Here is a 16,763-nt window from a genome sequence, read left to right on the forward strand (position 1 = left end):
AACACACCTTCCTCCTCTTCTTCTTCGTCTTCATTCATCATTGCTAACACTTACTGGTGCTAATAATCTGGACTAATGATGGTCAAAACTGTTTGCACCAGTAGAAGCAGTTAGTATAAGTGTACTCCAGACTTCTTCAGTGTGACTGTGTCGCAGGAAGGTAGAGCAGTTGTCCACCAATCTGGCAGTTGTTGGTTCAATCCCTGGCTCCTCCAGTCACACTGATTATTAGATGTGTAGGAATGTTTTTTTTCTTATCTATCATCATATAGTCATACAAAAAAAAAAAAAAAAAAACATGGTTAGTTATTTGTGTCATTAGCTGCAGAATGAGCTTTTGGTTTTTTTTTTTTAACCAATTTGATTAGTTGAGAATAGTTGAGCACGACAGTAAAAGCTAAACAGCTCCCATTTGACTTCTTTGGTCAATGACCAGCAGCTCCATCTGCAAGAATAGTGTCAAGATGGATGTGTGCTGGTTCTTACACCTGAGCTTCTGCTTCATGCTTGCTCATTAATAAAATGTCAAATTAAAAACAAAAGAGTTTTTATTAACGGTTTAAAAACAACAGTTCAGTCCAACCTGGAAACAATCCAGAATGATGCAAAGTCCCCCAACCCCCCTTATGTTCGAACAGGTAAAAATGAGGGCATGTTGAGATAAAGAACAGTGACAATGCTAGCAGACCACATCTTTATGATATTTAGCAGCTTACGAGACTTTGAAAACATGCTACTGAAACACATTCAAGCACTTCGAAGTTGTACTGCCGTCAACGTACACACTCATTCATGAGATATTTTAGTTTATCCAGTTGGATTAGGGAACTATAGGAAGCAGATATAGGGAGAAGCAGTTTCGATATTACTTTAAATCTATTTGGCAATCAATTTAATAAGTAGTTTTCAGTCTGTACATTTAAGAGCATCTGAGCAGTTGACACTGCTACAACCCCAATTCTAAAGAAGTTAGGATGTGTAAAACGTAAAGAAAATCAAAATGCAATGATTTGCAAATCTCATTAACTCAATATTTACAACAGATGTTGAAAATGAAATTTTACCATTTCATGGAAAATATTAGCTCATTTTGAACTTGGTGGCAGCAACACATCTCAAAAAAAGTTTGAAGAGGGGCAACAAAAGGCTGGAAAAGTGGAAGTACCCCTAATCAAACACAAATGAAGGTGCATGTTCTGTGGTCAGATAAATCAAAATTTAAAATTCTTTTTGGAAAACATTGACGTCATGTTCTGCGGAGGTAAGAGAAGAGGGACAATCCAACTTGTCAGCACACAGTTCAAAAGCCTGCATCCGTGATGGTATGGAGGTGCATCAGTGCCTATGCCATGGGCAGCTTACACATCTGGAAAGGCACCTTTGATGCTGAACAGTAGAGGTTTTAGAGTAATATATGCTTCCATCCAGATAACATCTCTTTTAGGGAAGGGCTTGCATATTTTTGCAAGACAATCCTAAACCACATACTGGAACCATCATAACAGCACGGCTTCGCAGGAAAAGAGTCTAGGTGGTGAACTGGCCTGTCCGCAGTCCAGACCTTTCATCAATAAAAACACATTTGGTTCATCTTAAAACAAAAGATCCAGCAAGAAATGCCCAGGACTGTTGAGCAGGTAGAATCCTGCATCAGACAAGAATGGGACAACTTTCTTCTCCTAAAATCCAGCAACTGGCCTCCTCACTTCTTAGGCATTTAGTTGTTAAAAGAGGGTATGTTACACAATAGTATACATCAACCTGTTCAAACATTTGAGATTTGTTGCTTTAATCAAATTCAAAATGAGCTAATATTTTCCATGAAATGGCAAAATGTCTTAGTTTTAGCATATGGTGCTGGGTTAGAAAATATGGGATGAGATATGCAAATCATTGCAATCTGTTTTTAATGTATGTTTTACTTCTTTTCCTAACTTTTTTTAGAATTAGGTTTGTACATAATTAACTCAAACCTTCTTCTTTCTCAGGTCATCATGAGCCAATAGTTTAGAAAGTCAAACCGCTGGTGATTGTTATCAGAGTGTGTAATGTTAGATGTTGACCAGTAAACAAGCCGAGAAAGAATATTAAAAGAATTTAAATGTGACTCAACACTGAAAGTAAAACTGTCAGTAGCTCTGTTTAGAAAGCATGGAATCGAACTCGCTGCACATGGACATATGATAAATAGATGACATCTCCAGATGTACATGATTCAGGAGAGTTTAGCCACTTTGGAGTTGCTGGTTCTATAACCCTTGTTATTCTAGTATAACTTCCCATTCCCTAGTATGCTGCCCCATCAGTAGTTATGATAATTTATACCTCCATTAATGTATAATACCATATAATTCAATTCAAACCAACTGAACACACCTCCTGTTGGACTTGGAGCAACAATAAAATTATAAATATTGAATCTTCCAAACTGCCCTTCCCCCACACCGTGACCCACAACAGGTGCTGCACTTACTCATTGACAATGAAAGGTCAATAAAGGTCGAAACATTAGGTCAAAACTAAGCTTACAAACAAACGGTTGCACACAGTGCAGAGGACAAAAGGAGGAAATGGACAGTTCTAAAATCATAAACAAGAATCTAACAGCACTCATCCTCCAATCCTTGAAATTTCTACAGATAATTCAACATTGACAACCACAGTATCATGTGTAGGAACACACATAAGATCATGTGTTGGTTGTGAGAGCGAATTTTGTCTGGACCCTGTCTCTATCACAACACAGACGCAGTCTTGGGCTTTATTTTTGTTAATCCGTGAAAGACAGAAGAGTCATGAACATTGCAGGAGGCGAAGAGGGAACAAAAGGAGTAGTCTCTAGTCCTTGTGTAGTTTCCAGCTGATCAAAAAAACAGAAATGAAGGGAACTTGAACATTTATACACTGTCAATAAATATAGTGAATTCTCTTTCCAGTTCCAGCTGTTATAATTCATCCTCTATGTGGTTTTCTGGTTGGCCCTGCTCCACTGGTCCTGCAAATGGTGACAGAGATAGAAACATAAATAGTGAGTGTCTGTGAAGTTAAGTCAGTTTCTTCGACAAAAAACAAACAAAAAAAACCCGACACCGTTCTCTTATAAGCATGTCCACGATCTGATTTAATTAGACCACCCCCACCCCCCCAAAAAAACTCTTGCTTCAATAAAGCAATAAGCTGAGACTGTATCACTGACAGTGGAGGCAGAGGGAAAATACAGACCTGGTTTGTCACCGTATCAGCTTTCTTGGAGTTAAAAGGCTCAGTATGTCCCATGTGATCATTTCCAAAACGTTATGGCTAAGACTGCAAACTGACTCGTTTAAAGTACTGCAAATATACTTTTTGTATATGCTCTTAAATATGCTTTTTTATGAATTTCTTGCGTAACTTTCCTGAGTTAGAGCTGTATTTTTTTATTTATTTTTTGTCCTTTCGGCTTCCCCCTGTGAGTTCAGGGTCGCCACAGCAGATCATTTTCCGCATGTTGATTTGGCAGTTTTTATTGCTGGATGCTCTTCCTGACGCAACCCTCCTCAATTTCTACCGGGCTTGGACCGGCACTGCACAGCTGGGGAGGGTAATGGGCTGTTAGGGGTTCAGTGTCTTGCCCAGAGACCCCTCGACATATAACAGGGCTGGGGATCGAACCACTGACCGTGGACGACTGCCTTTACCAACTGAGCTACAGCCGCCTAGCATAATCACTGCCCATAAAAAAATCGGAATATTTCAGCTAACATCACCTAAGACACAGACATGTACAAACATTGTGGCAAGACAGGAGGGACACAAGTTTCCTACTTTTTCTCTGACTTAACTACTAAAACGTAGAAGCTATTGGGGAAAGAAAGAAAAAAGGAAAAAAGAAAAATTTTAATTAAGTTAATTAGGTATTGGTTACTGTGTTGCAGTGCATTACCAAAGAATTGCAGATCTATAGTCATAATTTAGTTCTTTAAGTGTCTGGTCTCATCTACAACAGGAAGGCAGACTGACCTGTAGTTGTTGTTTCTTCGGTGGGCTGTGATTGGCTGTCTGTGTCAGTGTGGCCAGTGCTCTCCTCAGTGGGTGGGGCCTCAGCCTGTGGCACCTCCTCTGGGGTCTCTGTATATCCACACACCCAAACATGTTATTTTCAGTCTTACCACATTCCCACCGGAAGAGTTGCCGTGTGTGAAAGACCTACCACTCTTTGTATCTGTGCCTTCCTCTGTGGGAGGAATGACCTTCTCTTCGACCGTGCTGTTGGCCTTGCTGCTTTTTTCAGAGCTGGTGCTGTTCTTGGCTTTGGCTTTAGCCTTTGGCTTGGCAAATTTGGCCTTGTTAAGCAGATAGTTAACCTCCCGATCCAGCAGAGCCAGCTTGGACTCTATGTCTTTTGACAGCAGGACGGGTCGCTCTATTGGAGAGCGTTTCTCCTGCTCTGCTACCGTCTCATTCTTCCAGGCCTAGAGAAGACAGGATTTAAACACATGAAGATCGATCGATCTATCTATGATACAAAATGCATCTTTGTGATGTCACAGAGGTTAAGCTTAAAGAGTCCAAATTTATAAGAAAAATGCGTTGGGCTTTCAGAATTAAGGGAAGTAGCAGGACCTAACTATATATATATATATATATATATATATATATATATATATATATATATATATATATATATATATATATATATATATATATATATATATATATATATATATATATATATATATATATATATATATATATATATATATATATATATATATATATATATATATATATATATATATATATATATATATATAAAAAACGTTTATTTGCCAAATGGAGGTAAACCTCCACCCATAACTCTAAAGAAGCTACTGAGTTTCATTATACAAAATTAGTCCTGTTGAACATGAAAGTCAGAATATCTTCTCCTCAAGTCCCCACAACAGCAGCTGACTTACCGTTGTTTCATTGATGACTTTCTCTAACATATTCAGTTCAACTTCTGTGAAGATCTGGTCATCCTCTGGAATCAGTTTGGCACTCCTTTAAAGAAGTGAAGTGACAGAAGAGTCTTTATTTTTTAAACTTTGCCAGCTCAGTCTGGCCAAATATCAAACATAACAAAATACCTAGCTGCTGTTTTAACTTGTAACTTAATTTGTTAAGCACTTTGAGACAACTAGGTTGACCAAAGTGCTGTACAGGTTCAAATTGTAAGAAAAAGAAAACAAAAGCACAAAAAGAATAGAATAAAAACCAATTAAAACAGATACTAAATTACAGACAGATAAAATAATTTCAAAAACTCAAACTGTGTCAAAGGCTAGTGAAAACAAGTGAGTTTTAAGAAGGGATTTTAAAATCAGGATGTGGCCTAATGTGTAAGGGCAGCTCATTCCACAGTTCACCATTTTAAGACCAGTAGGAAAATGTAGGAAAACGATTCATTTAGAAATTCAATCTGCTTAATATGGACATAGACACAAGACAAAATCCTTACATCCTCCTCACAACTTTCCTTGGTACTGACCTCAGGAAGAAGCTGGAAGTGTTAAGCATACTGTCCAGGGCAGTTAGGTGGTCTGGCCACTTGCGTCGCTCGTCCACCCTGAAAAACATTTCCTTGCATAGGTTCTTCAGCTGAGACAGCTTCTCTTTGAGCTGTTTGGTGGTGGCTGCGTAGCCATCCTCATCCATCCATTCAGATGCCTCTTTCAGCTTGGTGGAGATGTGTCCCTTATCATCCTCTGACAGAACCAGTTGGTAATCGTCCTGGTACAGTTTGTCCTGTAAAACAACATATTGTGTGTTTTTGGCAGAAGCTATTAGTGATATGGTGCCACATCACTGTGATCACATCCTCAACCACCTTTTCTGAAATAGTGTTTGCACACCCTCTAAGCCAGGGGTCACCAACCTTTTCGAAACTGAGAGCTACTTCTTGGGTACCGATTAATGCGAAGGGCTACCAGATTAATACCCACTTTTGAAACAACAACTTTGCTCAATTTACCGTTAATTATATGTTATTATTAATAATTAATTAAAATAATGATATTCATCTATGTGAAGACACGGATCATGTTAATGATTTCTCACAATAACTATCAAATGTGATTTAAAAAAGAATACCAACAAAAAAAATTAGATGCAGCGCATTGGTAAGTGCCGCTCATGTGGTCCTTGCCCACAGGCACCATGTTGGTGACCCCTACTCTAAGCTGTTCTGGCAAGAAACAAGTGCTTACGCAAAAAAATAAAAATATAAAAAAACGACAAACATCTCAGAAAGCTTCTGCTGTTTACCTGTGTCTCAAAAATAAAAGCTTCCAGACTGTTGAGAGCCTTTTCCCTTTCCTGTTTGGCCAGGTCTCTGTCTGTCAAATCTTGCAGCCTGAAAAGACAAAGATATAGATTTAGGTATAGATTTAGCTTATGAAACAGAACCGAAAGAAAAGCAAATTAAAATAAATTTGTGCTTTACTTCTTTTTTGAGGACGCAACATCATCAGCAGTGGGAATGAGGATGTCCTTGATCACGAGTTCCACTGTGATGTCTTCAGAGATCTTGCTTTTTTTCTGAGGTTTTGCCTTGTTTTCTTCCTTCTCTGCTTCAGCTTTCTCAGATTTCACGGTTTCCTTTTCCTCCTTCACCAGCAGAAATCAGGATACATTCAATACCAAATTTGCTAAGGCTAGACTCTTTTAAACAGAGAGATTCACCAAGTGCTGTGCACAATTTAAAACAAACACTGACTGTTTAAATTAGCTGAGCTCAGACCACAGTGTCTGTCAGAAAGATTATAGTTACTTTGGTATTTGTCTTGCTTCCTGCCTCCTCTGTCTTCTCGTTACTTTTCTCTTCATCTGCACTTTTCTCTGAATCATCCTGTGCCTCCTTGGCAACCTCATCCTTTTTGGTCTCAGATTGGTCTTCTTTTCCAGACTCTGGTAGCACTTCCTCCTCATCCTGGACACAACATATCAATGAACAAAGATAATTACCTTAGCAATGCGATTCAATGCTGGTGTACACCGAGTTTCATAAGTTACCTTTAAAGAGTTTATAGAAGCTTTACTTTATTTTCTGAACCTACCTGAACAGGTTCAGTTACATTTGGGGTAGGCTCTGAGGTTCCTCCCCCAAACAAGGTTGAAATTGTGTTGCCCAGTTCTGAAAGACAAATATGTGTTGGCTCAATTATGTAATGATGAATGGAATAGGTTACAGTATACTGCAAGTTTAAGTGTTGCATGAAATATTAAGAATGTAACAAGAAAAGGAATGACAATGTGCTCCAACCAACCAACGTGTGCACAAATGCAGGTGATTTATTTTGTACTCTGGTGTTAGTTTTCTGAAGATTTCATTGAGATAGACAGTCTATTGCTTATGTTAGAACTAGGGCTGGATGTCACATCCAATATATTTGCTTGTTCTGAACAATACCAAACAAAAAAAACAAACAGAAATTGAAGCTGTCAGTTTTCTTGGAGATCCCTGTGCATTTGAGCTATGCCACTCAAGCTTGAGTAACGATGGGCACTGCTGCTAATTACAATGAAATGATACCAAAGAAAGGTAGTAATGTTGTATATGTAAATGTAATATCAAAATGCCAGACCTAACCACCTCTCCCAAAACTTTTAGGAGTGTCGTAGATATTGAATTCGTCTCCCCGACGACCGCAAATCATGTACAATAGAGCACCATGCCCTTAATAGAAGATGTACTGCAAGCAGTCAGCAACGTATGACTATCCCTTGTTTGGAGCTTACTGCAACGACCTTGGCAGCACGTAGGGACAGAATGCTAAGGAAGGAGTTGGAGCTACCATTGGAGGACACTATTGTGTCTGTGGGTATCTGGACCTGACTTCCTTATGTCTGAAAACAGGAAATATGAGTGGGCTCTGTCAGGAGACAGTGGACTGCCGGATTTGCTCAAGGGTGCACCCCACATTGCTGCACATAAAAGTCAGGGAAAACACAACTGTTAAAGAAACGCGGTCTGAGATCACTGCCTATGAACAGGCAGTGATTGACGGATTTGTGAACACCAGATGTAATCTGTATTAGGATACTGGGCCCGGGAACACCAAGGGCATTCCTTCCATAGTTCCTGTCCAAATGAAGGCAAAAAGGGCAACAAAGTATGCATTCTTGGATCCTGGCAGCACAGCTAAATGACAATGTTTCATGTCTGGTTCACGTCTGCTGTTCACAAATCCGCTAATCACTGCCTGTTCATCACCATCCACAGACCACCTCTCCTTCACAGGTGTATTTTCCCTGACTTTTACGTGCAGCAATGTTGGGTGCACCCTTAAACAGATATGGCAGTTTACTTTCTCGTGACTCATATATGTCCTCGTTTTACTGTGATGCTTTTTCTGTTTTGGGGCCATTTAGGGAACAATATTTAATTACTTTAGGTCTGTGTTACTTTTGTTATTGGTACAAAGCTGTTCCTAGTGTTATTCATTATACTGTCAATATTATGTAGAAGAAAGTAGACTTGTTAGTTATGTTTTGTGTCGATTTAAAAACATGGCCTGGATAATTCACACTTTCACTCTGTAATAGTTTGGGAAATTTGTTTTTTTATTTTGACAGTGACTTTTTGTAAAGAATGTAAATTCTGTGCCACCTCTCTCTTCTCACCTGTCAACTGGTGAGAAGACAAGTGAATTTCAGGAAAATACACTTGCAGCTCCTCAAAACACTAAACATAAACTCAGATTACAGACATGCATTTGTAAAACCTACTAGTTAAGGTTGATTCCTCTTCTTTCTCCTCCACAATGGTTTCAAAAACAGATTCCACCTGAGAGGGGGGAGGAAAACAAACAAACACAATTTAGATAGAGATAGATACACACATTGTTTTTACCTTTTATGTACATAATTATTATAGTTTGCTTTAATAGATGTGGCAAGTGACACTACTTGAACAGCTTTTCAGAGACTTAAATGTGAGTTATTGGTTTAATGGTTGGTTTAACCAGTTTGAAATGCTCAATTAAGAACTGACCCGATCCAACAGGAGCACTCCACTCTCATCCATGTTGAAATGGGCTTTGATTCCTTTTGGCTCTGCATCTGCATGCTTCTGAAAGCTGCTGCCCACTCCAGACAGTTTGACTGTCGTCAGATTCAGAGAGCCAAACACACTGCGACACACAGCAACAGGGAGAGCGTAAAATGGACCTTAGATTCAAATTATTAGGGAATAATCTGATGGGTCAAACCAACATCATTTAACAGTGTTTGAAACCCATCAAAGTAAGTCAGCTTTCATAACATAAGTTTTCTGTAAAGTGATTTCTCTGACACTTTTCCCAAAGCGGCAACAGGCAAACAGTCCTAAATTAAGCAGCTATCCAACCTGAGGTCATCCTGACTGAGGAAGCTGAGGTCGCCATAGTTGATGTCGAATGCAAAGTCATCATTGTAGCGGTTGAATGTAATGACCTTGCGCTGGGGGTAGGGTGCCATCCTCTGGAAGAGGATACGTTTATTTTGTTTCAAGCTTTTGATCCCCTCTTCCTCCATTTCACGCGTGAACTCCACCTGATAGAAGGAAAAAACGTGGTTAGTGTTAACAAGGCTTATGCTCAGGGTTTATCAGATCTTGCAACTGTAAACAATGCTTAGGATCGGACTTTGAGTTGCGATCAAAAATTCTTTAGTGCAGTGTATTTAAAAAAAAAACAAAACACAACGTATACATTTTTGATATAGATTAGCAATGCCACTATTTTTTTCCTAGAGGTATGAGCTGCATAAATCAATGAGGGAGCTGCCCTGACCTGAATGGGGAAGACTGCTGCGTCTCGAACCAAAAAGGGTTTGACCTTGAAGGCCTTGCTGAGGGCAGCAGCCTGGTAAACAGCACCCATGGCTGCTGCCTCATCTGCATTGATGTTCTTTCCCAGCTCCTCTCTGCAAAGAAAAATATGCAATTACAACTACAGATAAAAAGGATAATAGAATGTGATTTCTGACAGCCATACAAACTGATTATTTTTGTGGTTGACACTTACTTCCCCACAGCTTTGAGAAGCACTTCCTGAACCTTAGGAACACGGGTGGTGCCACCTACTAAAATCACCTGCTCAATTTCCTCCTGTTGGTATAAACGCAAGAATTCAGATTTACTGCATAATAAAAAAATAAAAATGTTTGCCCTACAACAAAATTTAATCAGCCCGCACCCCTAATAAAGTACAGTACTGTATCTGTCTTTTATGTACATTATATTTTTAGCAACGAAAAAACAAACAAACTTCCCCACAGTGGTCATTCAAGTTTCATGTGATTCTGTTATCTAAGAGCTAGCTGCTTGCACTTGAACGGATTTGTGGATGCATGCAGTGAGAATACCAACCAGCTTCATTTCTGCAGCAGTAAGGGCATCCTGTACAGGGTGAGGCACTCTTTCAAAAAGATCAGCGCACAGCTCTTCAAACTCAGCCCTGGTCACCTTGGCTTTGAAGTCAATGTCATCCATCAAACTTTCCACCTGGGAAAAGGAAAAGAAAAAAAATAAAATAAAAATAAAACATCTTGGTAACTGAAACTGTACTTTGTCCAAATGATCTGGACAAGAAAGGCCAATATTTCCAAGAACTTAAGCAAATTTTCAATTTAGAATCTTCATGTATTCTGACAACTTTTCATAACTAGATTTAAGTTACAACCCCAATGCCAAAAAAGTTAAAAAAAAAAATTAAAAAATGAGCTAATATTTTCCATGAAATGGTAAAAATGTCTCAGTTTTAACATCTGATATGTTGTTTATGTATGGAATTGGGGTTGTACTGCGAGGTATTGCAAATTCTAACATACAGCATTATTGTGTTAAGTGTTATCACCAATATCCACTGACAGTTGAGGGTTCACATCACTGGACTCACCTGGGCCATAAAGTCTGCATTTGCACTGAGCACAGTTTTAAGCCTCTGGGCCTCTTTGAGGAGTTTGGCCATGGCCCGATAATTCTCCCTCACATCATTTTTGCTCTTCTTCTGCCCATTAAACAATTTGGCCAGGTGGTCTCTGAGTCGCAGATCCATCTCAAAGCCCCCCAACCCACGGTCAAACCTAGAGCCACAATATGAGAAGCACACGAGTCTGTTTCAATCCTTATGAAGTGTTCAAGAAAAGTTAAACATTACAATATGTGCTTATTTTTTCATTCAACTGTTAATTAACAAAAAGAGAAACTCTCTGGGTTTCTATTAAAAAACACCCACACTGGGCATTTGTCTAATTTGTGGATAATCAAGGAATAGTTCACTTTTTTCAGTCTTCAAATTGCTGAACAACTGTCAGTAACATTAATACCATGATTTAAACTGATGACAGGACAAACTAAAAGTCTTGATTGCATGTGTAACCCCTGCGCATTAATGAAAAACCAGGTTACAGCACATATGAGTGTTCCAAAGATTGTCTGCATGAGGTAATAGGTATAACTAAGATTTCAGAACACCTCCATCTCTGCCAAAGAGAATTAAAAAAACAAAAAAAATAAAAAAACAAAAAAACTTTAAATGAATAGGATTTGTAATTGCTTAGCATTAGTAACACTAAGCAGCATACTCAGCTTTGTTGTATCTTACAAAAAACAAGGGGGGCAAGAGAGAAAAACATCATCTTGAAGTCTTATGATCTGTGATCCATGAACACCAGTCTTCAGACATCTTGTTTAGGTTTTGGTCTGCTCAATTTAGACATAACTCCTTAGCTAGCTAAGACCTTAGCTACATCACCTGCACTGTGTAGATTACAAACTTCCTCTGGTTTAATTATTCTACATTAACAATAGTGAACGGTGTTCAGAAAAGTCATGTCAACCAAACTGAGACCATGGTAAAATCTGACCCCTGCTCCATTTTCTTTTCCTAGAAGAGTCGGTCACTCAGTCATTACCACCACATACTACACATACTAACTACAACAACCATCCGCAGTTTTTTCCAATCAAAAAGCTTAAACTTCTTATTTTTCCACAAATTAAAAAACACAGACTACACACACCTCTTTTTGGTAACTCTGTTAGACAGTTTTGTACTTCTGTTAGCAGTTCGACCTTTTTCCACAGTCGGTTACATAAGAACTCTATTTCGTGTTTAGTTCCTAGGATGCCCTTTTTAGAAAGCTTTTAGCTTCAGAGTATTTACCTTTTCAGCCAAATAAGGCCCATGAGGGACGCAAGTGTATGCTGATTGTTCAAAAACTGAGCTAGCAATTATAGTGAAAAATTTTAGTCAAAGCTCTAATTTTTATCCTGCCATTAGGCCACTTCCTTGATATTTTTGTTAATCTACCGCTGGCTCTGTTCATAGCATTTTCAAATCTTAAATTGACTGTCGGCCATCCTATACATCACTTCAGCATTCCTACTGTCAGAGGAATTAATAAGGAAAGAAAGGTACTGAAGGTGTGTAGTGAGTAGTCCCTAAAACTGATTGCTTAGAAAGCACCACACACACATCATGCTTTTGGCCAAGCATTTAATCATCTTTTCAGTTTTCACATTGATAATTAAAAAAAGTGAGATAGTGATAAAGTGCTCTCGCTGTCCCATTAGACTAAATTGACAGGTTTCTGATACAAGTATTCACATTGGAAATGCCACATTTAAGATCAGTAGACTCACCCAACACCTCGGATCTGTAACTGTGGCTGGGTGCCAGACTCCTTGGTTTTGATGGTCTGATAAGTGACAATGGTGGCAGTAGTGCTACCTGAGCCCATATCATAAAACATCACGTTCTGAAAAAAATAAAAAAAACAGATCAGACATTCAGCAATTCTGTAGTCCCTTGTAGTCAACTGAGATAGTTTTTTTTACTTAGTAACAGTCTTACAATAATGTAAAATTTTTGTAAAAAAAAAAAAAAAAGTGAAAATAACAAAATACAATAAAAAGTGCACCTTAGCTGTGCTGTCAATATCCTTCCTCCTGAACACCCCGTAGTTCAAGGCGACAGCTGTGTTGTCATTGATCAGCTGAAGGACTTTTAGACCTGCTATCTGCGCAGCCTGCAGGACTGCCCTGCGTTCTGCCTGGTTGAAGAAGGCTGGGACTGTGATCACAGCATCTTTAATTGGTTGCTCTGTGAGTTGGGTAGATTAGGACAAAAAAACAAAAACAAAGTAAACATCAAAAAAATTTGGTTAATTGACATAATCTAAAATGAAACAATGATTTATCTTCTTTCTCAAGCTAACTGACCTGCAAAATCCTGAGCCAGTCCACGAGAATAATTGAGCATCATCCCAAGTAGCTCTTCAGGTGTGTACTGCATTTCTCTGACACAAAGAATGGAGAAAGGTAGGTTAAGACTCAATATGACAACAGAGTTGTCACAACATTACATGTATTCATTAACTCTGATGGGAAATTTCAATGTGAAGCAGGAGATAAATAGATAGACTCACTCTGAGCTTTTAAAGTAAACCGTCGCTCTCACTGGGTCCTCCTGCATCTGGTGCTCAGGGAATTGTTTCTGATAGAGTGCCACCTGGGGGTTATTGTGCTTTTTGCCCAGGAGCCTTTGGAGGCGTCTATAAACAGTTTTGGGGTTCTTGACGGACTGAAACATACAAAATATTTAAGATCCATATTATTTTCATGTTTGAACAATGGATATGACTGTAAATATTGATCATAATAAACCCATCATCATACCATTCCTAGTGCATTGTCTCCAAAAAGTCTCTCATTTTCCTTGAGACATACAACCACGGGTGTTTTCCTTCTAGACTCCCTGAAGAAAAGAGAGCAGACATCTCAGCACAGAAATAGATAAAGATCAAAAGCAGCTAGGAATTCTATCAATAAATGAGCAGTTTACAATTTTTGAAGTGTGTCTTAAAAGAAAGGTTAGATGCCAATAAACACAAAAAAAGTTCTAAAGTTGTAATTATTTTCTTGTTTATATGAAAACAAACATCCACAGTTGTTAGCAAAAAATTTTACATTTGTATTTATAAATAATAAGGGGCTTAAGCAGACAGATTCCCCATTACAAAATCTGTTGGCTCTGACAGAATCTGTGCTATCAAGCTGTGTCTGTATACTATACTCCAAGCTTAAATAAACCCAGTCTCCAGAAGCTTTAGGATCTTCAGGTAAACTTTGAAATACTTTTCTTAAAATAGGAAGGACTGTGGATGTTGCCCCCATCACTTCTATAGGAAGCATCTTTTGAAGGGATTTCTTCAAGTCCTGCATTAACAGGAAGAATAATTACTGCAAGCAAAAGTTTTACCTGACTGATATTTTAGGTCTAACTAAACTATTAACATACCGTTTAATTTAGTAAGCCCTTAAAAGAAAGTTGATGAGGGCATCACCCAGCTACATTTCTTTTCACATTAAGAGCAGGTGTGTATGCACTGATTGTGCTACAACAAAAGACAGTGATACTCACTTGTTGAGAACAATCTCCATCGGCACCCCAGGTTTAACTATCGCAATCTTCATCCACTCACTGCCCAAGTCAATTGACATGACAGCTACACTCACTGCAAAAAAAAAAAAAATACAATACATGTTACATAAATCTGGTAAGACAGACTGGTAACACCTGAAGAACAGCACTTCCTGAGGAGAGGGAGAGGTGCAATATTCAGCCAGTACACACTGGCTAATCTCTCTCGGTTGATAGCACTGCCCAAGACTAGAATTATGCTTCATGTTTTAAAAAAAGAGAAAGAAAAAAAATGCATGTCTGCATAACTTTATGGACCACATTACCTGTGTCAGAAGGTAGCATTGCCAAAACAAGGCAGAAAAGAGTAACAACGGGCAGAGTCTTCCCCGCCATGATAAGCTGTAAAGATGAAAAGATCAAACATTTATATGGAAACAAAAGAATCGGCTGAATGGACTATCTTGTCCTTGCTTGTCCTAACCTTGTCTATATTTGCACAGTGTGTCACAGCATCAGCTATTAAATTTCTTTCAAAGGAACTACAACACCACCATCAATACCAACAACTTTTTATCCATCTGTGTATAAATGCTTAATTCAGTGCTACTGTCTGACCTTTTCACTCAGGTGAAATCTTTACAAGCAACAAGCTGATCTCCCACCCCTTTTTGTTTTTTAAAAAAAATCACATTAGTAGTCTCAAAAGAAATTTTTAAAATATATTTTTTCGCAAGGACTTTGTCGTAAGTAGAAACAGGAATAGTTGAATCGTGAAGACTGCAAAATAAATCCAATAATTCCCCTTTGGTTCTTTGGCACTAATGTATATGTAATCAACTGTGTACTACTACCAGGTATATCTATAATCTCTACCAAAGGATATGCCACGCGTGGTATCCACCAAATCCCACCTACATTGGCACAGACTCTTTCCAAACAAGCTGTAACATTGTCTGATGTTGGCTAGAGCTTATAAATATACATGAAGAACTTGGCACTGAAGGGAAATTACATGTATATTTTTTATTGGTGCAAAATGTATAGTCAGAGTTTAATATTCAGACACGAAATAACATGTTAGAAACGTCCAGACGGTGAGGCAGTGACGCATGAACGCAAAACGGATGCACAACTCAATTTACGTAAAAGAATAATTTTCTTTAGCTTCTACAAACTAGCTAGTCACAGCATACGTTGCTCGTGTGTTCTATGGCTGTCTAAGATAGATCTTCAATCGCTATTTAATTTTGACCATAACAATTTACCAACCAATTCAAACCCATCTAAGTAATATGCATCATGTCCTTTCCAACTACAAAGCTCGCAATATTAATTAGGAAGAAACAGCACTGCCATAAGTTGACAGCTACTCTTGCTAACGGACTGTCTAACAACCATCAGTGACTTAACATGATTGACACGCTGCTGTGGCATGAACTCACCTTTCCTCAGACAGCACTAGTCAAAGCGTGGACGGGCTACCAACACACTGCTGTTTATAGGCCGGTTCCTAAACAAAAATGAACCGGCTTTCCCTTGATTTAGAGCCTCCTAGTCGTAGTTTTTAGTTTCTCTTATCACCGGCTTGCTGTCGGTTGTCGAGCCCGGAACGCGGCGTCACCTCATTGGATCCGCACGAGCAACTGCTGGGAGGACAAAGAATAGGATCAAGCTAACTGTAACCAAACATACCGTTTCCGGTGACAGTTTCACAACAAAACAGACCTCACGGTGTAAGCGCATAAAAACGCTTCAATTCGTTTTGCTTCTTTTTAACACCCGTGTCTTCTTAACGCTTACAAAAAATGCCAATAAGGATTCTAATAACTATGCGTTAACAAATAAAATTAACAAATAAAATTGATGTCAATTATATTTTCAAAGTAAAATTTCATCACATTACATATCCAAATAAATACAGACATTAGTTGGATATAAATACTGCGCTGTTTAAGCGCTTTCATAATAACCGCGAACTAGCTGTGTAAGATATCAAAGGCTAGTGATACCTTAAAATAAGAGGTCATTAATGTGCTCTTGTTCTATAAGGAATCCTTCTTTCCTCCGGTAGTTAACTCCGTCGGTCTTTACGCCTGGTACAACAAGAAGAAATGACCCAAGCTCTTAAACCCGCCCAACTCGCTCCACGCACTACATCGTGATTGGTCCACGTGAGTTGAGTGACGTCGAAAATAGATTTCTGGCTATATCCAATTGGGCCACGTCCGGACAGTGGGCGTCAATTAGAATGACGACATTTCCAGGTAAAGTCTCAGCACCCATGCCTGTTTGGAATTGATATAATTATCAATTGGAGTGAGCTAAAGAAATAAA

General features: G+C 38.6%; 1 protein-coding gene across 1 annotated transcript; it reads right to left on the reverse strand.

Annotated features, from left to right (window-relative positions):
• Window positions 1–530: 530 nt before the first annotated feature.
• hyou1 (hypoxia up-regulated 1) lies at window positions 531–16,075 on the reverse strand. The gene is made up of 24 exons (XM_067494897.1): window positions 15,872–16,075; window positions 14,753–14,828; window positions 14,427–14,520; window positions 13,682–13,760; window positions 13,432–13,586; window positions 13,226–13,302; window positions 12,925–13,106; window positions 12,647–12,762; window positions 10,899–11,085; window positions 10,370–10,504; window positions 10,026–10,108; window positions 9,792–9,924; window positions 9,368–9,552; window positions 9,014–9,152; window positions 8,749–8,806; window positions 7,077–7,153; window positions 6,791–6,949; window positions 6,464–6,627; window positions 6,286–6,373; window positions 5,510–5,766; window positions 4,938–5,022; window positions 4,190–4,451; window positions 4,000–4,107; window positions 531–2,995 (listed from the first exon to the last, which is right to left on the reverse strand). The coding sequence occupies exons 2-24, from the start codon at window positions 14,820–14,822 to the stop codon at window positions 2,946–2,948; spliced, it is 2,943 nt and encodes a 980-aa protein (XP_067350998.1). The 5' UTR covers window positions 14,823–14,828; window positions 15,872–16,075; the 3' UTR covers window positions 531–2,945.
• Between the last annotated feature and the right edge of the window lie 688 nt (window positions 16,076–16,763).

Source organism: Channa argus, chromosome 24 (assembly GCF_033026475.1).
Source record: "Channa argus isolate prfri chromosome 24, Channa argus male v1.0, whole genome shotgun sequence".
NCBI lineage: Eukaryota > Metazoa > Chordata > Actinopteri > Anabantiformes > Channidae > Channa > Channa argus.